General features: G+C 51.7%; 1 protein-coding gene across 1 annotated transcript in view; it reads left to right on the top strand.

The window, feature by feature from the left end:
• TMOD1 (tropomodulin 1) overlaps positions 1 to 21,971 on the top strand; it is a 62,219-nt gene that overhangs the window by 12,699 nt on the left and 27,549 nt on the right. Inside the window, exons 2-4 of the mRNA XM_056117105.1 lie at positions 8,023 to 8,179; positions 12,193 to 12,312; positions 21,110 to 21,199. Coding sequence (XP_055973080.1) covers positions 8,023 to 8,179; positions 12,193 to 12,312; positions 21,110 to 21,199 — 367 coding nt within the window. The remainder of the gene's footprint in view (positions 1 to 8,022; positions 8,180 to 12,192; positions 12,313 to 21,109; positions 21,200 to 21,971) is intronic.

The following is a 21,971-nucleotide window of genomic DNA, read 5'->3' on the forward strand; positions in this document are numbered from 1 at the left end:
GTGATGTGCAACCCCCTGTGCCTGCCACACTCTCCGAGGAGCCCCCCTGGGTGAGATAAGAGCTCCATTGCAGCGCCTGGTGGTGGCTGCCCCCAGTGCAGAGGCAGATGCTCTATACCTGGAGTCAGCAGCCTGAGGGCCACCAGGGCCTCACTCCCCCTGGGGAAGCTACAAAACAGAAGTCCACCAGGCTCATTGTGGGGGAGAAAATAAAAACAAAACTTCTTTGTGTAGTTCGGTTTTGGGGCCACACTGGTGATGCTCGGGGCTTCCTCCTGGCTCTGTACTCAGGATCACTCCTGGGAACCATACGGGGTACCAAGGACCCAACCCAGTAGGTCGTGTGTAAGGCAAGCGGGCTGCCTGCAGTACTATCACTCGGGCCCTGAAAAGTCTTCTTTGGTTAATTAACTTGTCAGAGACAGCAGCTGGTGATTGGCAGCTGTGGTGGGAGGGAAGGCAGGGCTGCGTGGGCATCTCAGGCCAGCTCAGGCCTCGGGTCCTTTGACCCAGGGCAGGGGACAAGTCTGAGGGAGTCCTGAGCAGCCAAGCACGTGGGGTTTTGCTTTACCCCAGGACAGCACGTCCCCCAGTCTCCCAACCTGTCTCCCTAGCTGTGATCTGAGGCGAGTTTGACAAAGATGTGGGTGAGCTCTGGACTTCAGACATTGGAGAGAAAAGCCCGCTTCTTCCGGGGCCCTCCCTCATCTGGTTGCGGGGGGTTGTTCCTGGAGGAAGGCAGTGGGTGTGGTGGCCACTTTGCCACTGCTTGGAAGTCTCGATTCTGCCCTCTCTGCAGATGTGTCACCTCGGGCAGGGCCCTAGCGGCTTCTGTGTCTGGTAGGATTCAGCAGTGAGCCTCACAGGCAGGAACCAGGACTCCTGGCACCCAAGGGCCCAATATTCCTCCCCTAGTTCTTAAACATACCTATTTACTGAGGAACTCTGACCAAGTTGGTCACATTGCTCGTTAGGTCCCTGTTTGGAGGCAGGCTGAGAGACTTTTCTGTGTTCTATGGATCCCTGAGCCCACAAGTCATGCCCCGGATCAGCTACGTAGAACCTCAGGCTTCCTGGCACTGTGGCTCACCAGCCGTGGGTCACTGGGGGAAGTGACTTCAGTCTCCTAAAGCAGCAGTGTCCCCAGTTTAAAATGAAGGAATTGACTCAGAGACAGCCCCACCCCGCTCCAGGATTTTGCAGCTCTGAAGGACCAGAAGTCCATAGCCCTTTGAGTACATTGCAACTGTGTGCACCCACATGGACACACACAGCCCGACTATTTGTGTTGCTCTGTGCGCACATCTGAACAAGTCCGCCGTGATCCGAGAGGGGAAGGCATCCCACGTAGCCAGGCTATCTATAGCGACAATGGCCGTACAGATACTTGATCTTCAGCCCAGCTGGCACCAGTTTGCAAGGCACTGGAGCCCCTGACAGCCCCGGTTAAGGTGCTGCCAAGGTTTCCGTGGGCCTCTGGACAACTGCATTGTAGAATTAGTACAGAACTTAAAATGAAGATATTATCTTTCAAGGTTCACATCCAAGTTTTTGTTTTACTACATCTCTTAAGAGGAAGTTGCCATTTAACAAACCATGAATAGGGAAGCCCTGGGAAGAGGGAATAGATTCCACCCCCCCTGTGATTCTTTTCCAAGAATAGATGAGAATTTTAATGTATTTTAAATTTTTTAATGGCCTCTAAATCTCTCCTTCCCCACCCCCAGTATTCCTTCCTTCCTCCATCTAGAGCTTAAGAGTCTCAAGGCACCCAATCAATATGTATGGAATAAATGAATGACTAGCTTGACTATTGCTGCATCAGGCCTGACACAGTGGCAGGACACAGATTGAATGTGGCCTCTAGATTTTGGTGCTTTTGACATTGGCCCCAAATAGTTGTTTTTAGAAGATTTAGAATTGTGCCTCAGTATTTAAAAATTAAGAGGTTTCTGGGCTGGAGAAATAGTACAGTGGGTAAGGCACTTGCCTTGCATGCGAGCAACCCAAGTTAGAATCCCTGGCACAATGTCTGGTTCACTGAGCACCACCAGGAGTCATTCCTGAGCACAGAGCCAGGACACAGCCCTATGCACTGCTAGGTGTGGCTCCAATCCCTTCCCCCAAACGGATGAATTAACACTAAAAACACATCATTCTCCATAATGCTATAATTAAGATATCTTTTGCAGGCCAGAGCAATAGTACCATGGGTAGGTCGTTTGCCTTGCATGCGGCCGAAACCAAGTTCAATCCCCGGCATCCCCTCTGCTCCCCCAGGTACCACCAGGAGAAATTCCTGAGTGCAGAGCCAGGAGAAACCCCTGAGCATCATTAGGTGTGACCCCCCTCAAAAAAAAAAAGGATTTCTTTTGCATTTTGCTCTACTTCTCCACTTGTCTCCCCTCTTCCCAGTTCCACCAGAGTTCTTTGTGGGCTCATGGTCCAGCTCTTAGTACACTGGCAGGACACACACTGCTCATTCCTTGGATGATGGTTGAATAAATAATAAATAAGGGGCCTGGGGGATGGTGCAGTGGGTAGGGTGCTCACCCTGCACATGGTCCCCCTGGGTTCCATCTCTGACACCACATATGGTCCCCTGAGTCCCCCCTGAGCACAGCCAGGAGTAAGCCCAAGGCAAAGCCATGTGTGACCCTTAAACAAAAATAAAATAAAGAAATGGCATATATACATAAATATGCTTTCATTATATTCCCCTATACATAAATGCTCGAGCAGTAAATACATAAATATAATTTCATAATATACCATTTTTGTGATATAATTAACCCATAGAAGTCCATTTGAAGCCCACAATTTTATATTAGTGAGTTCTTTCTTATACAACCATCACCACAGTCAATTTTAGAACGTTCCCTTCACCTCCAACAACAGCTCGGACCTGCTCGCTGTCATTCCCCATTTCGGCTCCTTCTCATCCTCCCCAGCCCTGAGCAACCACTCACCCACTCTCTGTTTCTTTTGGAGATATCTTATGTAAGTGGCATCAGACTCTGTATGAAGGGTTTCTGTCAGGGAGCAGCGTGTCTTCAAGCTTTTGATTATGTGGTAGCATATGTCCATACTTCATATCTTTTTATGGCTAAATAATATTACACCACGGTTTTTTGGACCCATCTCTCCTCTGGTGGACATTTGCCTTGTTTCCACTCCTGACTGCTATGAATAACGCTATAGGAATGTCTCTGCATGTGTTTTGTGTGGACAGACACCCTCATTTCTCATAGATAACTCTCTGGATTGAAATTGCTGCACTGGGTGATATGATAGTACAGTCCTTTAGTTTTCGAGAAACTATCAGACTATTTTCCAGAAGACTGCCCCGTTTTCATTCCTACCCAGCGATATAAGAATCATAGTGGGGCTGGAGTGATAGCACAGGGAGTAGGGCATTTGCCTTGCACACGACTGACCTGGGTTTGATTCCCAGCACCGCACATGGTCCCCTGAGCACTGCCAGGAGTAATTCCTGAGTGCAGAGCCAGGAGTAACCCCTGTGCATCACCGGGTGTGACCAAAAAAGAGCAAAAAAAATGAATCATAGTTTCTCCACATTCTTGTCAATACTTGTTTTTCCTCTGTCTTTTTACTGTAGCCATCCGAGAGGGTCAGAAGCAGTTGAATTGTGTTTTCCTGGCGGCTAATGAAGGTGAACTTTTTCCCCATGTGCTCTTCAGCTGTTTTTTTTTAAATCTTTTTAGGAGAGATGTATATCCAAACTCTTTGAAGTTAATTTTTTTTTAAACTGGATCATTGTCATGTTATTCAGATACAAGAGACCTTTATATATTCTGGATACCAGATCCTTACCAGATAAGGGATTTTCCAGAATTTCTCACATCTGTGGGTTGTCCTTTCATTTTTTTTTAAATTTCTATTTTCTTTTGTTTTTTTTTTTTTGTGTGTGTCAGATCTACAAAACCATCTGCTTGTTCAGGGCCATGGAGATTTATGTCTGTGTTTTCTTCTCAGAGTTTTGTAGATTTAGCTCTAGCATATAGGTCTTTGACTTTGAGTTACTTTTTTTATATGCCGTGTGAGGTCACATGCCATGTGAGGGCACATGATATTTTGGAGCAAAATTTAAATGACAAATAAAAGTATGTAGCTGTGTGAGGCGTTAATCAAAAGTCACATGATACTTCATTAAGTGACAATTTAGTGAGAGAAAATCAACTTTAACTCCTATTATTTGCCCATGATATTTGCTCTAAACATCTGACAAGCCAAGAATTATTTTAAAAGATCGTTGACATTTTTTTAAAGTGCTTTCAATCAAGATTTAAATAACTAGAACTACATTTTAACAAGCAATGTGAATAATGTTTTTGAGATACACTAAAAGTATCTTTATTCTTGGGAGATGGCACAAAAGGCTGGAGCACATGCTTTGCACATGAGAGCCCTAATTATGATTGCAGAAGTTCATACGCTCCCTGAGCACTGAGCCAGGAGTAGTCTCCAGGCACCATTAGCTGTAGCCCTAAAACAACAGCAAAATCTTTACTCTATAATGATAATGATGTGAGTGACACCCAGCCAGAGGTGACTTTGCACCCCAATCTCCAAGGGCCACCTGGCAAAGTTCTCTGTTGTTCCTGCTGCGTATATATTTGCGAGGGTACCAGTGCTGTTGTTTCACATTGGCAATGCTGTCACGTCAGTCTAATCACCAGACTGTCCCAGGCAGTGGGTGGGGACCTTTTTGGTTGTCGCAGCTGGCAGGGGCTGCTCCCTGCATCCACTGGAGAAAGGACAGAGATGTTCTTTAATGATCTGCAACAAGTAGCCTTCCCCCAGCAGGGATTACCCAGCCTCGGTATGAACTGTGCAACATTGAAAGGCTCGTGGTCCCTGTTTCAGCTTCAGACATCTATGTGCATGTGAAAAAAGGCTTTGCAAACTCACGACACATTTCAAGAAATCATGGAGAGGGGTTGGAGAGATGGTGCCATGAACCAAACACAGTCCATGCACGTAGGAGGCGTGGGTTGATCTCAGTCTCGCACAGTCCCCTAAGCCCCCTAGTTGTGGTCCCTGAGCACCAGCAAGTGTGGCCCATAAACAGACTCTCTGAGGGGCTTTATTGTAACTGAACTGGTGGTCTTTGTGAGCCTGGCCCAACAACCCTTTGCCCTTCGGTTTGCGACCTCATGGATTTCTGCCCTCACGGTACAGAACCAAAATATGCCCATGCATTTCAGGCATCTGTGCCCTTCACAGGGAACCACTTGTTGTCTATGCCAGATCCATTATATATTTATGTGTTTTTCAGTTGATTTCTCTATGTTTTCTGATGGGTTTTTTTTTTTGTCATTTTGAAGTCGATTTGAAGGACACCACCCCTATACAGAATATGTATTTGAAAACCCAGTAGCTTATTTCTGTGGTCGGTGGTTTGTTTACAGGGCCTTCCCAAGGGGTGCTCTGGGGACACAGCGTTACTCTCTGTGACTCAAAGACATGGGTTTTGGTGCTGATTGGGCCCTGAAGTACCAGAGAGCACCAGAACCACTGGTACTTGGAGCCAGGTGGTGCCATGGATGGAAGTAGGGCTGGGCAGGTGTCTAGTGTTTCTCCACCCTGTGCAGTCTCTCTGGCCCTGTTGAAGTGTTTGTGATCTGACATCCAGAACAGCCGTGATCATAGGCAACCATTTGTGAGTGCTCGACACAGTGCACTAGCTACTAACATTTTCTCAACAATTCTGAGAGAACAACTCCTCATTCAGACTTGAGTGCCATTGAAACTGGGCCACAGGGGGCTGGAGAATAGCACAGCGGGTAGGGCGTTTGCCTTGCACGTGGCCGACCTGGGTTCGATTCCCAGCATCCCATATGGTCCCCCAAGCACTGCCAGGAGTGATTCCTGAGTGCAAAGCCAGGAATAACCCCTGAGCATCGCTGGGTGTGACCCAAAAAGCAAAAAAAAAAAAAAAAAGAAAAAGAAAGAAAGAAAGAAAGAAAAGAAAAGAAAAGAAAAAAGAAACTGGGCCACGGAAAGAATGGATGACCTGTCCAAGGTCCATTAGCTGGAATCCTCGTAACCCCCAAGTTGGGACTCAGACCTGATGAGGGTAAACTCTGAGGTGCAGGATGTCACACAGAATCTGGATCACTGGTCCTCAGGACGCGGTTGGCCAAGTGGAACAGTCAGGCGACTGTAAGCCAAGCCGCAGCAAGCACCCAGCCACAGGAGAGAAAGAGAGCCACACAGTAGGCCACGGGAACCCTCCTTCTCATCAGAGACGGGCCCCTCAGTGCCTGTCTCACCTGTGATCCTTCTGCCAGGCACAGGGTCCCGGGCCACTGCTTTGGGAACATGGCCGTGTCTGTGGCATTGCTCAGCATTCCTCTTCATTTTCTACCTACTGGCCATCTCCAAGTGGCCCCCAGTGCCCGAGTATCCCTCCAGACCTGTGATTGAAAACTGCTTGCATGTACAGCAGCCACCACTCTGGATCCCTGCACCAGCACCCTTTGTCCCCCTCCCACCCACCTCATCCCTTCAGCTCTCCTGGAGTGAGGCTCACCCACCTGTCCTACCACTGGCGCAGCTACTGCTCTGCCCAAGGAGTCAGACAGGACTGAAGCACCTTGTCAGAGAGCCACACTGCCTGGCACTGCGACATTCCCTTCCCTCACTGTGCCAGGAATCTTTCCAGTACCCGCCATCATCGCCCCTCTCCCAGAGAGAGTTTTCTGGAAAGGGTGAAGAATGTACCGGCACAGGAATAGATATTCTGATATTCGAAATAGATATTCTGATGGGGGCCCAGCTCCAGCTTAGTCAAATTGGTAATTGTGGCAAAAAAAAAAAAAATTAGGTGAGTTCTGCCTTCCAGGTATCCTCTGTTCTCTGTTGGGATTGACAGGGGATAAACAAACCAGGTAGAGAGCACCAAGGGCTGGAGCACATGCTTGGCTCATGGGAGACCTGGGTTCGATCCCTCCAGCACCACATGGTCCCCTGAGCACTGACAGAAACGCCTCCCAAACTCTTCCAGGTGTGGTCCCCAAACCAAAATAAATGAAGGAGGCGGGGGGAGGGGGGCTCAGTCGTGAAGATGGCCCTCCTCCTTGAGACATGAGGAAGGGCCCTGCTCTGGGCGCTGCCCTGGTCCCTGAAACACCCCAGGTGCATCATTCCTTGCTCAGGACCTCGGTTCCCGTCCTGGAGGAAAGGTGCAGACACCGGATCTCGACGCGCCTTGGCAACTCTCAGCTCCTTGGGATCTCTAAGGTTCCCAGTGAGAGCAGAGCCCTGGCCATCCCAACCCACCCTAATTAGGAATCTGCCTTCCAAGTAAACCCACACCTAGAAGCCTGCCCAAGTTTGACGGGAAAAAAACACGATGATTGGTTGGTGTTATCTTTCTTGAGAGACCCATCTCCAGGGGCGACGTTCAAAATATTTAACAGCCCAGCAGTGTGGCCCGTGCTCGGGTGTCAGGAGAGCGGGGAGCTGTCATCGGGGCTGCGGCATGAAAGCAGGCCACCCTCCCCACACCCCGCCACCCCGCCCCATCCCGCACAGCTCTGCTCAGCCCACCACCACCACCACGGTGGGGGGAGGGGAGCGGGCTGGGCTCAGCCTCCTCCAGCCTCCTTCTGCACCCTCAACCCTAACCCTGACCTCCTTGGGGCTTCCCTCTCTCCCCGGGCACCTTCTGTGCCTAGGACGTAAAGATCTACAGTACTCCAGATGCCCGCATCATCGCTGCAGAGGCCCACGGAGCTGCCCCTCTGTGCTCCTCGCCCCCCTCCTCCGTGCCTTCCAACACTTCAGAGGCCAGAAAGTGCTAGTCGTGTCCTGGGGTCACATCAAGTCAGGAACTTGGATCCATGAGTGAGCTCCCAGGCCCTCGTTGTTCCACAGTGACTTGCTGGAGAAATGCACGTTGTCCGCAGCTGACCACTCTCTTCTTTCTCTTTCTCTTTCTCTCTCTCTCTTTCTCTCTGTCTCTGTCTCTCCTGGCCCCCATAACCACCACTGTAGAATGCACTGCTGCCTGCAGGCCTGAGGCAGAAGGATCAGACCACCAAGGCGCCCACGGGTCCCTTTAAAAGGGAGGAGCTCTTGGATCACTTGGAAAAGCAAGCCAAGGAGTTTAAGGACCGAGAAGATCTGGTCCCCTACACAGGGGAAAAGCGAGGTACTGAACTACATTGCGCTTACGGATATGTCGCTGCCTGTGCATTGCTGAGTGCCGCCTGTCTGCCAGGCCCTGTGTCACTGTGCATCGCTGAGTGCCGCCTGTCTGCCAGGCCCTGTGTGGGTCAGACGTCCCTGGGCCTCCTGGCCCTGGTCTCTGTCTGGCCAAGAATCACCAACCAGCAGCATCAATGCATGACATAGATTTAGCAGCATTTGGGGGTAACCCAAAGTAGGCCCCATGGTGCCTCGGACAAGCATCTCCCCACCCACCTTCCATATTCCCTTGGCTGAGTGTCCTGGGTATCATGCGCTCGCACCCGGACACTAGTGAAGGAGAGAGAGGGAGCTGTGAACTGAGACTGGCCGAGATGCCTACAAGCGGCCTGGCCTGTGCAGACCAGCATCTGTTTCCTCAGCAGAGTTCAGCTGCAGTGCTCCTCCAGGTCTCTGCCCCAGCCTTGGGCAAACCATCTAGAAGGTTCTGGGGAGCAGAGGGGCACTCCAGACCTGCTCACCCTCCAGGACCTCCTGAGCTCCTGTCCTTTCTGCCCTGCCCCCCACACCTCCACATTGCGCTTATCCTGCTGGCTAGCTGCATGCCACCTGTTTCTGAGCATTTATTTCCTCTTCTCCTCTTCCAGCCTCCGGCGCCTCTGCCTGGTCCTCCAGCAGCTCCAAGCTGAGTAGACTTAAACGCAGCCTGGGGCCCCATGTACTTGGAGCTGCCCCCAGGGAGCCCTGTGGCAGCTTTCCGTGTTTCTCTGCAGCATGGGGCGGAGAACCGTAATGTGCCCGTCTCATGTGTTAAGGCTAGTCTAGCGTATCTGGTTCTGGTGAAGGTCATTGAGTATCATTGCCATGATTGCGCTGGGCAGCCCCCAGAGATTCGCAGCCAACCAGGCTGATGTTTCTGTGCCTGAGGATGCGCTGCTGCTTGGGCCAAACAGTGCTGGGGAGACTCAGACCACCCACTCAGGGCTATACCCTGGGATGCTAAAGAACCAGGTGGTGCCTGGACTCGAATCCAGGCTAGGAGCTTGCTGGTCACATGTCCTAACCACTGTTCTGACTCGGGGGGGGGGGGGGACCCACGCTCTGTTCATCTGGGTCATTGCATCCATCCGTTTCACAGCAGGTTTTCTTTTAAGGCTTTTTGTTGTCTCTCTTGGTCTTGCCTTCCCCAGATCTGCTTGTCCACAGACAGTTTGTTGTGTGTTCTCCTTGTCTTCGTCATTGAGTCGGAGGTGGGGGTGGTGATGGAAAAAAGTCAACTGATAAAATGCGGAGACAGCGCCATGGACCCAGTTTTAATGACAGTCCTGGCATTTCCCTTGGTGCTTCCTGCTCCTTCTACCCCTCCCTCCTCCCCTCCCTCCCTGCCTTTATAACCTTGGTTAAGTCACCATCATCTGTGGACTATTGCAGGGACCACCTACCCTCCTCCCTGCTTCCCTCTGAGCCCCTTCCAGGCTATTCTTAATCAATGGCCAAACTAAGCCGCGGTGTTCTTTTCCTTTACTAACTACGGTGAAATTCGTATGGCCCGAAAGTGAACAAGTCAGTGGCCTTTGCTACTTATCTAGATGTTACGGCGACACCAGTTCCATCTAGATCCTAGACATTTTCATCCCACCAAAGTGGAATCTTGCACCTGATAAAGTTTCTCTCCATCCTCCCTGTTTCTAGTCCTGGCAGCCACCATTGTGTGTCTGTGGATTTACCTATTCTGAATGGTTTCTATTAATGAAATCATATGCAGCCCCATGATCGGCTGCTTTCACCTAGCATTGTCGGTGAAACTCTGTCATTTCCTTTTATGACTGATGTCCCAGTTTGTTTATCTATTCATCCACTGATGGACATTTTGGTGGATTTAACCTTCTAACTCTTGTGACTAGCGCTGCTGTGAACATTGCTTCACAGTATTTGTTCGCGCACCTGTTTTTGGTTCCTTTGGGATGTTCACCCACAAGTGGAATGAACTGATGGAGCTCATGGTAACTCTACATTTAATTTTGTTGAAGAACTGACAGACTCTCAGAGCTGAAGCCATAGTACTGTAAGGTAGGGCTCTTGCCATGCACACAGCCGACCTGGGTTCAATCCCTGGCACCCCATATGGTCCCCCGAGCACTGCCAGGAGTGACTCCTGAGCACAGAACCATGTGTTGGCTCCAAAACATTCAGAACTGACAGACTGAATTCCCTAACAGCTATACTGCTCTGTTCCACCTGCAAGTTACAAGGGATTGGATTTATCCTGACACCTGTCAGCACCTTCTTCCTCTTTTTTTTCTTTCTTTTTTTCAAAATGTTAACCCTCGTAATAGATATAAAGTGGTATCTCCCTGAGGTTTTGAATTTCATTTTCCTAAAGATCAGTGATGTTGTGCATATCTTCATGTGCTTGTTGGCCGTTTTGGCGGTGAAGGGACGAGGGTTGGAACGCTGTATGACTGAAACCAATCATGAGCACCTTTGTAACAATGTAGAAATGTCCATATGAGCCCTTTGCCCAATTTAAAATTATACTGTTTGTTGTGGAGTTGTAAATCTGTCTATTCTGAATACTGGATAAATATCAGATATAAGATTTGAGAATATTTTGTCCCATTCAGTGTGTTATCTTTTCAATTTCTTAATATTTTCCCTTGGAGCCTTGTGCTTTTGTTGTCAAATCTTAAGAATTCATTGTTTAATCTAAAGTCATGAAGATTTAAGCCGTGTTATCATCTAAGAGCTTTATCATTTTAGCCTTTATAATTATGTATACAATTCATTTTAACTCATTGGGCAGGGGGGGGAGGGTCATGATTTAAGGCAGGAGTCTAACTTTATTCTTTGTATCTGGATTTTCAATTGTCCCAGTGCCACTTATTGAAGAAATATTTCTTTCCCCCTGAAGGAGCTTGGCATCCCTGTCAGAGCTGTTTGCCATAAATGCATAGATTTTTTTCTCTGGATTCATAATTCTGTTCCATTGTTTATCATCCATCTTATGACAGTGCCAAATGATTTTACTTCGGGATCAGGGTGTCATTTCCTTTTGTGACTAATGTTTCACTCTTTGGGAGTACAACTTTATTCTTTATCATCTTTGTTTTGACTACTAAAAACCTCTTGCAGTTCCATAGGAAATCAAGGATTGACTTTTCCAATTTTACCAAAAAACAAAGAAGGCCATTGTAATTTTGATGACAGTGGCATTGAATCTGTGGTTTACTTTGGGCAGTATTGTTCATCTAATACTGTCTTTGAATCCATGAAGATAGAATAATTTACTTGAGTCTTCCTTTGTCTTTTAGCAATATTATATACTTGAGTGCACAAGCCTTTCGCCTCCTTAATTAATTAGACTCAGGGTCACTCCCAGTGGTATTCTGGACACTGTGTGATGCCAGGCATAGAGCCCACACCCCCTGCATGCTGTGTGTATCCTCAGCCCTTGAGCTCTTCCTGATCCTGCTAATAGGTTGCTGTGGGTGGAATCTTTAGGTGACCCTACATAAAAGTCCATGTCATCTATGAATAGAAATCATTCTTGCTTTGCCCTTTCACTTCCTTTCTTTGCACATTTTTACATAAAAATGATTATGTGGTACAATTTATTTTGGGGGGGCCACACCCAGCAATGTTCGGGGCTTATTCCTGGCTCTGCATTCAGGGATCACTCCTGGCATGGCTCGGAGGGGACCATACGGGATGCCAGGGATCGAATTTGTGTTGGCTGCATGCAAGGTAATCACCCTGCTGACTGCACTATTATTCTGGCCCCCATGTGGTACAAATTATTAACCCTTGTTTCAAAGGGCAAGCAGACAACCTTGGCTGACTTGCAAAGGGCTTCTCTGGTGATACCTGTTCTGTGGGGAAGGTTTGGGACTCAGTCTTCACACATAACCTCGGGGGGAGGGGGTTGGCTCCAGACTACCTACTGGGGCTTCAGACAGAGGCAGACCCTCTGCCCAGCCATGCATCCTCCAGAACTGCATCCCTACTCTGTGTGTGCAGGGAAGGTCTGGGTACCCAAGCAGAAGCCAATGGACCCCGTGCTAGAGAGCGTCACGCTGGAGCCAGAGCTGGAGGAGGCCTTGGCCAACGCCTCGGATGCAGAACTCTGTGACATCGCAGGTAAGTGGCATTCCAGAAATGTCTCTGAATCCTCCAGAAGGGTTGGACCTGTCTGCATGAATACCCACTCTGTTCCTAGCAAGGACTGGAAAAGAGCAAAGTGTTCAAATAGAAACCAAGAACAGGGAGACAGAGATGAGAACCTACCCCTCCCCCCCAGGTCCATGACACCAGGGAACTTCCTGCTGTTGTTGCCACAAGCCCAAATTCTGGGTGGGGAAGAGGACCGGTGGGGATCCCATTCCCAGCCTTGGCATCCAATCCTGCCTCCTGGGATAAGAAGAGAAGGGGTCAGAGAGCACAGGCTTCTCAGGTTTAGGGGTGCACAAAGCACCGTAGCAGAATCATCAGGTTTCGCAGCTTTGCCCAGCTTGGAGAGCAGGGCTGGGAGGTGACCCGCCAGGTCCCAAATGTGCACCATCATCTCCATGGCCACATGTGCCCCAGCGTGCTGTCCCAGATAGCCCCAGCACTCCAGAAGGTGGGCTGAGATTCAGAGTGCCTGGCCGCCCACCCTGGTCTTCTCATGGCCCTCGCAACTCTGCCCCCTCCCCCTGAGAGCCCCAGCATCCCCTCCTTCACCCCCCTCCTCTCCTCTGTCCCCTGGCCCAGAGAGACACCTGGTCTTTATCTGCTGCAGACTTGATGGCCACTGGTCTTTATCTGCTGCAGACTTGATGGCCACTCCACTCTCATTTCCCCAGAGCAGGGTGGGAGAGATGAGGGGGAGGAGGAGGAGGAGGAGGAGGAGGAGGAGGAGGAGGGTGAAGGACTGTCAGTGAAGACTTGATGGCCACTCCACTCTCATTTCCCCAGAGCAGGGTGGGAGAGATGAGAAGGAGGAGGAGGAGGAAGAGGAGGAGGAGGAGGAGGAAGAGGAGGAGGAGGAGGAGGAGGAAGAGGAGGAGGAGGAGGAGGAGGAGGAGGAGGGTGAAGGACTGTCAGTGAAGGGTCCAGATTTCTGGCTCCAGATACGAAGTAGATGCTGATGCCATTAATGAGAATCACGACTGTGCTTGGGCGGCCATAGCTCTGAACTCTGAATCCCACAGATGGGCCGGTATAAACACCCGCACAGGCTCCGCTCACCATGGGCAGACCCTTAGTTCGTGAGTGAGAGAGACTGGGGCTGGGGGTGGGGACAGGGGGCAGGGCCCACTTAGGTACCTGAGATCAGAGGCCAGGTGAGATCCAGTGCAGGGGACCCGGGCAGCAGCGGTCTGAAGTGTGGTGGAGGAAACCCCACTTCCGTGGGCTTCTGTGCCTGAAGGTAAGGCGAGGGTGAGAGAGGGATGGAGGCCCCCAACGCTGGCTGCAGGGAAGGCCAAACGCTGGGCCGGGCTCCCTCGAGAGTGCCTGGCCAGAGCCCCAGAGGTGCCCTGTGGGAGGTGGCAGGCCCTGGGCTCTCCCCGGAGACCCCATGGCTGCACCACCTGCTCTGTCTGGGGCCGCTTCAGCAACAGGGTCATGGGGGAGCGCATGTTTCCAGGACCTTCTTAGCCTCGGGGACACCCCAGAGGGTGCAAAGTGGGGAAGGCCAGCAGGGTGTCGGGGTGCCCTGCGGTCTTGGCCAAGCCGACTCAGGGGAGCAGAGCCTGTCCATGAACTCTGACCCCTCTGTTCCCTCCTTCACACCCAGCTGACATTTGTCTGGAGCTTCTGCTGGGTGCCAGGCTCTGAAGGAGCCACGGGGAGAGAACCTGAAAAAAAAAATTCACTAAAGCTGAAGCGATAGCACAGTGGTAGGGTGTTTGCCTTGCGTGCAGCCAGCCCGGCCGAGCCAGCTTCGATTCCTACACCCCTCTCAGAGAGCCTGGCGAGCTACCGAGAGTATCTCTCCCACATGGCAAAGCCTGGCAAGCTACCCATGATGTATTCAATATGCCAAACACAGTAACAACAAGTCACAAAATGGAGACGTTACTGGGCACGCTTGAGCAAATCGATGAACAACTGGAGGACAGTAACAATTAAAAAAATAGGAACAGGGGCTAGAGTGATAGCACAGCAGGTAGGGCATTTGCCTTGCACGCAGCCAACATGGCCGACACAGGTTCGATTCCCAGCACCCCATATGGTCCCCTGAGCACCGCCAGGAGCAATTCCTGAGTGCATGAGCCAGGAGTAATCCCTGAGCATCGCCGGGTGTGACCCAAAAAGCAAAAAAAAAAAAAAAAAAAAAAAAATAGGAACAAAGCAGCCTGTTCCTCCACTGGCAGAACCGAGGTCAAGCAAGCACAGAGAGGGCATGTGTGTAGAGTGACAAAGGAGGGACTGGCAGGAGGGCGCAGATGGCCAGGGCATGTGTACTGCGTGCAAAGCCCCGGTCCCCAGCCCCAGGACTGCAGGGACCCCTGAGCATCCATCCGGGAGCCACTCACAAGCGATGCTGGGTATTGCCCCCCCCACCACCACCCCAAAAACAAAAGAAAAAATGACAAAGGAGAGTGAGTGCCATGATGGAAACAGCAAGGATGGGGCCAGGGGTCGGGGGTCGGGAGAAGGGAGGAGGAGGAGGATGAGGATGAGGAGGAGGAGGAGGAGGAGGAGGAGGTGGAGGAGGTGGAGGAGGAGGAGCTGCTAGGGGGTGCAGGGGCGCTGCATCCCAGGCAGACACCAGCCCTGCAGGCGCACAGCAGGCTGGCTTGCTGGCAGCGACAGGAACCTGTGGGAGGACACCCCCGCGACGTGTCATCCTGCTCAGCTGGGGCCCGGCTGGGGCCAGGCCTCTGCTTGTCTGTGTGACTCACGGGTCCCCATCTGCGACACCAGCACAGAGATGATTCAGTCCTGGCCTTGGGGTGGGGGGGCGACCCAGAGTATGGGGAGGGAACAGCCCCCAAACCTGTCAATATAGAAGTGTCCCCCAGAGTGTGACGAGAAGAAGGCACAGTCCCACTAGGCCCCCAGGGGTTTGGCCTGTGACCTTGGGTTGTCAGTTGGATGCCACTGAGTCAGCTTCAAGCATTTGGAATCATCAGTTCGGGGGCCTGACTCACTGTCACGGACCCCAGAAAGAATTGGGGGTAGAGAGACTCCACCCTGAGGGAAGTTGGCGCCCCCTAACTCTTGCAACACTCAGAGGCTGTCTTAGCCAGACCTCCCCTGGCTTCTGATGCACGCCCCCCCACTCCCCCCCGCCATGTGGATGGGCACCTGGTCTACGCCCCCTTCTCCCACCTGCTCCTAGGAGCTCCCAGTGCAGCTCGGAGCAGCCCAGCGGCTGGCGACTGGAGGAGCTCGGATGGGCACCGCTGTCTCTGCACCCCCGTGGAATCACTCGCTGAGTGAGCCCTGCCAAGGCAGGGGGGGGAGGGAGAACTCGATGTTCTTTTTCAGAGTTCAAAAATAGTCCTTTTCTTAAGTTTTAAGGAAGATGTCGACTTTTTTGGGGACAAGAAAAACCACGTTCCCCTGCGCTAAATTCAGCCTTGCCAGTATCTGCAAGGAATGAGGCAGCAGTGCTGGGACCCCGGCCTCCACCATCACTCACTGCGGGAGACAGGGGGAGGGAGAAATAGCAGGGGGGAGGGGGCAGGGCGGGGGAGGGAGGCAGGAAGGTGGGCTGCAGAGCTCTGCACATCAGTAAACATCTAGATTGAACTCCCTCCCCTCCTCCCTCCTTCTTCCCTGTCTCCCTCCCTTCCTTCTCTCCTTCCTTCCCTCCTATCCCTGCTTTCCTTCCTCCCTCCCTTCTTGAAACCCCACATCCGCTGAACTGCAGAGCAGTTTCATTTCTACTGAGACCTGCAGTTGGCATGTGTTGTATCCTGTCTAGATTTCTTGGTTGTTTCTTTTTCTTTCTTTTTTCTTTTCTTTTTTTTTTTTGGATGGCAGGGGGCATACCCAATGGATGCTTAGGGGTTACTCCTGGTTCTGCACTCAGGAATTACTCCCTGCAGTGCTCCAGGGGTGCCAGGCATCAAACCTGTGTTGTCCACATGCAAGGCAAGCACTATCTGTACTTTCTCTTCAGCCCCAGACCTCTGACGTTGAGGTGTGTTCTTTTGAATTTGAGCCCTTCAGAAGTCCTGGAGTAGACAGACAGGAGTGGCTAACTTAGTAACCAGGAGAATCCTCACTCAGTGACTTCAGATAAACCATTTCCCTCTTCAGCATGCTGGAAAAGTTGGGGGTTGCCTTGGATCTTTTTTTGTAAGGATTGAGCAGCATGGGGGACAGAGATGAGAAAGGTTGGTGTGCACCCCAGATCAAATCCCCAACACCTCACGGTCCCCCCAGCACCTCTGAGGCTAATCCTTGAGCACTGCTGGGAAGTAGCCCATGGGCTACTTGCCAAGGGTGACCCCCAAACAACAGACAAACAGAACTGAGCGAGATGGAAAGATGAGGAATGATTTTGTTGGCTGTTGAGTCTGAAGTGAAGGATAGGGATGAACATTTAGACTCTGAATACTCCTTTAACAGGGGAGAAAACTAAGACCCCCAAAGGGGAAGTGTCCTGGGCAGGGAAATGTAGTCAAAAGGCCAGACTGAGCCCAAGGCCCCTTCCCTTTGTCCCCCAACTCATCTCATGGCTTCCTGCCTCTGGACCAGTGCAGGAAGCGATCTGTTGAGCATGAAAGGCCCTTTCCATTTCCCACCTCTCCTGACATTCATTCTAAGCAAACTCAGAAGCCATAAGAGGTGACAACTTTTCTGTGGTCCTCAGCGATGCTTCTGAGTTGAGATCCCAGCAGAGAGCGTTGCTCCCTGGGGGAGCCCCAGAGCCTGCTCAGGAAGGAGGCCCTCGGGGATGGTTCACCTGCTGCTGACTCAGGCCTCGGTTTCCACTGCCCATGGAGAAGCAGCCGAAATTAAATCCCAGAGAGAGAGAGAGAGAGAGAGAGAGAGAAAATGCAGATGCCTCTCTGCCTACCAGTTCTTCTTGGTGATGAGCATGCATGTCTAATTTTAGCGGAGAAGACGCCAGGAATGTGGGAAGCAGAAGGGACTGGGGGATCATCTCATCCTGCAGAGCATCATAAGTATCTAAGAGGAAAAGTGTGTCCAGGTCGGAGCCATAGCACAGTGGGTCAGGTATTTGCCTTGCACGCAACAGAGCTGGGTTCAATCCCTGGCACCCCATAAGGTCCCCCAAGCGCTGCCAGAAGTGATCCCTGAGTGCAGAGCCAGGAGTCAGCTCTGAGCACAGCTGGGTGTGTGCCAAAAACAAAGAAAACAGAAACAAAAAGAAAAGTGTATGGGGCTGGAGTGATAGCACAGCAGGTAGGGCGTTTGCCTTGCATCCAATTGACTGGGATTCAATTCCCAGCATCCCATATGGTCCCCCAAGCACCGCCAGGAGTAATTCCTGAGTGCAGAGCCAGGAGTAACCCTTTGCATCACTGGATGTGTCCCAAAAAGCAATTAATAAATACATTTTTAAAAAGAAAGAAAAGTGTATCCAAAACCGGAACTACAGTACAGCTGGTAAGGCACTGGCCTTGCCTAGAGGGGATTTGACCTGGGCTACACTCCAACCCTTTTGATTTCTCTCTGTCTCTGGCTTCAACCCTTGGCACCACACGTGGTCCCCTGAACCACACCCAAAGTGCTTCCTGAGCACAGAGCCAAGAGTAACTGCTGAGCACTGCTGGGTGTCTCATCTCCCAGCATCCACCGCACCCCCAACCCCCCAAAAAAAGGAAAGAAATAAGAGAGTCCTGGATATGTTGGTCTGGGCTGGGACACTGACACTGTTTGAGCCCTCTGGACCAGCATCTGTGCAGGCAGCACAGGGGACTAAGGCTTTGGCATTCCCTCACCACACAGATGCCCAGAGAGTAGAGGACACTTGCCCAAAGCCACACAGCTCTGAGGGTTGAGTCGGGAGTGGGATTGTAGTCTCCTGCGTCCTCACTGAGGAAGCCTGTCTCCTCTCTAGTAGAAAATATGGCTAATAAATGACTGGGGGAGGGGAAGGGGGACAAGATTATCACAAACATTTGCCGAATTCTGGAAAGGAGTGGGGAGGGGAGGGTTGCAGGGGAGAGGAGAAGGAGCACGCTGCTCTTACTCTAGCAGGCCATGGGAGCTGCACACATGTACCAGAAGTGTCCAGCAATGTGCAGGCTCTGCACTGTAGAGAAATGATGAAGAGAGAGAGGAATCCAGGAGGACTCCCTGCGGGAGGAAGCTTTGTTCTGGGGCTTAAAGTATAGGGAAGGAGAGAGAGGTCAGACTCGGGCTGCTGGGCTGGATTTGAACTCCAGTGAAGAAATAAGTGTTTCACATAGGCAGGTCTTCAGTGCTGCTTGGGACATAAGCTGATGCACTGTTTATCTGAAATCCCAATTTCGTTGGATAACTTGCTTGGGGTTTTGATGTTATGTATTTGGGTATTTTTTTTCCAGTTTGAGATCATAGCTGGTGGTACTCAGAGGCCACACCTGACAGTGCTCAGGGGACCCTGTGTGGTACTGAGGTTCTAGCCGGATGGCAGCCACCTGCAGGGCAAGCATCTTCACCTTTGCCCTCTCTCTGCCCAGCCCACAACCTGGGCAGCCCTCATTGAAGTTGGCACAGGCAGGGGAATCTGAAGAGCAGCGTCCATGGTGTCGCAGGAGCAGAGGGACAGTGGGCAGGGAGGGCGAAGCTGGTATTACCTGCCAGACCCTGGGAGGGGCCAGGAAGCCAGGCTCGGGGGTCCCAAGCCCCCATCTCTCCCCCTGACCAGCTGCCACAGCCTCTGCCCCCATGTCCATCTGCTCCTCTGTGGTCAGTTCCCTGCACACAGCCAGGGGGGTCAGCCTCGGGGCTCCCGCCTGCGACAGCCTCCTAGGCTGCTTGACCCCTTCCCACAGCACAAGGGTCCTGTGGCAGCGGGTGAGACTGTTTGAACACAATCCATGCCCAAGGGATTTCGGTGCAGGGGAAGAAGCTGTTCCTGGGAATGAGAAGTTCTGCTTGGTCCAGGTTGGTTGGACTGGCCTATGGGGCCCAGGCACATTAGCACTTCCCAGAACCTAAGAGGGGCCTAAGGGCTCCAGGCTGGGGACAGAGATTCAGAGAGCTACGTAGAGAGAAGGCAAGAGTAGAGAGCAGAGCATCCTGGAAGCATCCATGAAAGTGTTAGCTGTGCCCTCAGGAGCCGAAGGAGAGGTACTTGGGGCCTGTCATGTGAAACACAAACCGTTGCCAACACAAGCCTCACCTGAGAGGAGAAAGGACAAAACATGCTTACCAAGAGCCCCCTTGGTCCTCCCCGGGACTTCCTTGGAATGCAGAGTTCATCCCAGTGCTCTGGGACAAGTCTGGAAGACACAGGGCAGTGGCAGAGACATGGAAGTCCTTTTTCATACGGAAACTCTGTCATTTCCAAGGTTTCTACTCATCAGTCTAGGTGCAAGAAAAAGGTATTCCCCACCACATGTCCTTAGCGTAACATGACGCTCGGCATAACTATGCTGAAGGACCCCCTGCCAGGCTGTTTCACTCGGGGCACTCCCGAGGGGGGTGGGTGAGACCCTTCACCACACCAAGGGACCCAGCTCCAGCAGCCAACAACCTCCACAACCCAGCCCCCGCCATGCTCACGGCCACTCTCCACATGCTCGGGCAGAGCATCACCCACGAGTGAATCTATTCCTGGACTGTATGGCCACATTTGCAGCCACACAATACTTCAAACCACACACCTTACCCATACACCAAGATTATCGCACCACATTTGATAGTGTTTAAAGTAGGAGGCAACCAATCTTGGAGGGAAATGTACATTATTTTTTTTATACAGATATATATAGAGAGAGGACTGGAGCGATAGCACAGCAGTAGGGCGTTTGCCTTGCACGCAGCCAACATGGCCGACCCGAGTTCGATTCCTCCGCCCCTCTCGGAGAGCCCGGCAAGCTACCGAGAGTATCTTGCCCACACGGTAGAGCCTGGCAAGCTACCCGTGATGTATTCGATATACCAAACACAATAACAATAAGTCTCCATTGGAGACATTACTGGGCCCGCTCAAGCAAATTAATGAACAATGGGAGGACAGTGACAGTGATATATATATATATAGAGAGAGAGAGAGAGAGAGAGCGCACGTGACTCAACCTTTAGCATGTTAGTGATCTCTTATAGAAGGGCTTAATGGCCCCTGGGTGAAATACAACAGCCTTCACACTCTGTGGGTACTTTTTGTATCATTTTGTATTGTTTCATAAAAAACAATACAAAATACATTATTTCGGTTCTGCTTTATGGCAGGGATTGGGGTTTGGGATGGGAACACCTGAAATACGGTGGTGGGAAGGTGTAATGTGGTGGGATTGGTGTTTGAATATTAAATGCAATCAAATATCGTGAACTGCTTAAAAAAGCTTTTTAGGGGCTGGAGCCATAGCACAGCGGGTAGGGCGTTTGCCTTGCACGCGGCAGACCCGGGTTCAATTCCCAGCATCCCATATGGTCCCCTGATCACTCCTGGGCTAATTCCTGAGTGCAGAGCCAGGAGTAACCCCTGTGGATCGCCAGGTGTGACCTAAAAAAGAAAAAAAAAATTTTGTAAAGGTATTTCCCAGAGGGGGTGCTCATCTGAAACGGTCACTGTCACCTGTGCCAAGAATCCTGTCCCTTTGGGTGCCGGTGGTGACCCAGGCTATCCATCTAAGGGTGGTCCAGCATGGAATGTGCATCTTTCTTGGCCAGAAGCAGGCGGGAAGCTGTGACTTTACTTTTCCTCGAAGACTGTTACGGTGCATTTAGCTGCTGTGTCTGGGTGACCTGACTCCTGGGGGATGGCCCAGAGGCTCCGCTCCCTGGGCCTGGACTCACAGGCCCTCCCCTCTCCCCGCAGCCATCCTGGGCATGCACACGCTCATGAGCAACCAGCAGTACTACCAGGCCCTGGGCAGCAGCTCCATCGTGAACAAGGAGGGACTCAACAGTGAGTATGGCCCCGCGGCCCCGCGGCCCTGCAGCCCCCACCCCCAGCGTCCCGGGGGGACGTCCTTCCTGTCTGCCGCCTCTGCCCAATCCCGCTCTTACACAGATTTCATGCTTCCCTGGAGCTGAACCCACCCGCCCTTCCCTGCCACTCCCTGGGGATCTCTCGTCCCATGGACCGAAGCTTTCCTCCCCTTTCCTCGGGCCAGTGTCATGCAAACAGCCTCCTGCGTTTCCCTCTGCAAGCCCGAGCGAGGGAGGTGCTCCTGGTGGTCACTTCCCCGCTGCCCCTGGCCTCCACACCTCGGTCTCCTGTGATGTGAGAGGAGATGAAAGGTTCATCTCCTCATAGAGAGCCCCGGCCCTGCCGTCTCTGGCTAGACGCTCTGTCCTGGGCAGATATTTATTTACTTCCCCAGGACCACCCAGGTCCATCTTTGGGTGCTTCTTCTGTTCCACATGTCCTCATGTCCACCCCAGACATGAGGTTTTCCCCCTGTCCTCATAATGCCACTGACTTGGGGATGGTTAAGTTGGCCCTTTGGCCCCAGAGAGAAATGTGTGTGCTGAGAGAATACTCATCTCTCTCTGGGAGGCACGCGTACCTCCTCCCCTGGTCAGGCCTGGCCGTGTCCTCACGGGATCACTCAGAAGCCCAGGTACAGCTGAGGACACTGAGGTGCTGTGCTGTGAGTTCGACTCCTGCCAGCTTCTTGAGCGCCAGGAGCAGGTGCAATGTCCTGAATGGGGCTCATCCCACTACAATCGCCCTT

The sequence above is a fragment of the Sorex fumeus genome, unplaced genomic scaffold (genome assembly GCF_029834395.1).
Source record: "Sorex fumeus unplaced genomic scaffold, SorFum_2.1 ptg000034l, whole genome shotgun sequence".
Taxonomy (NCBI): domain Eukaryota; kingdom Metazoa; phylum Chordata; class Mammalia; order Eulipotyphla; family Soricidae; genus Sorex; species Sorex fumeus.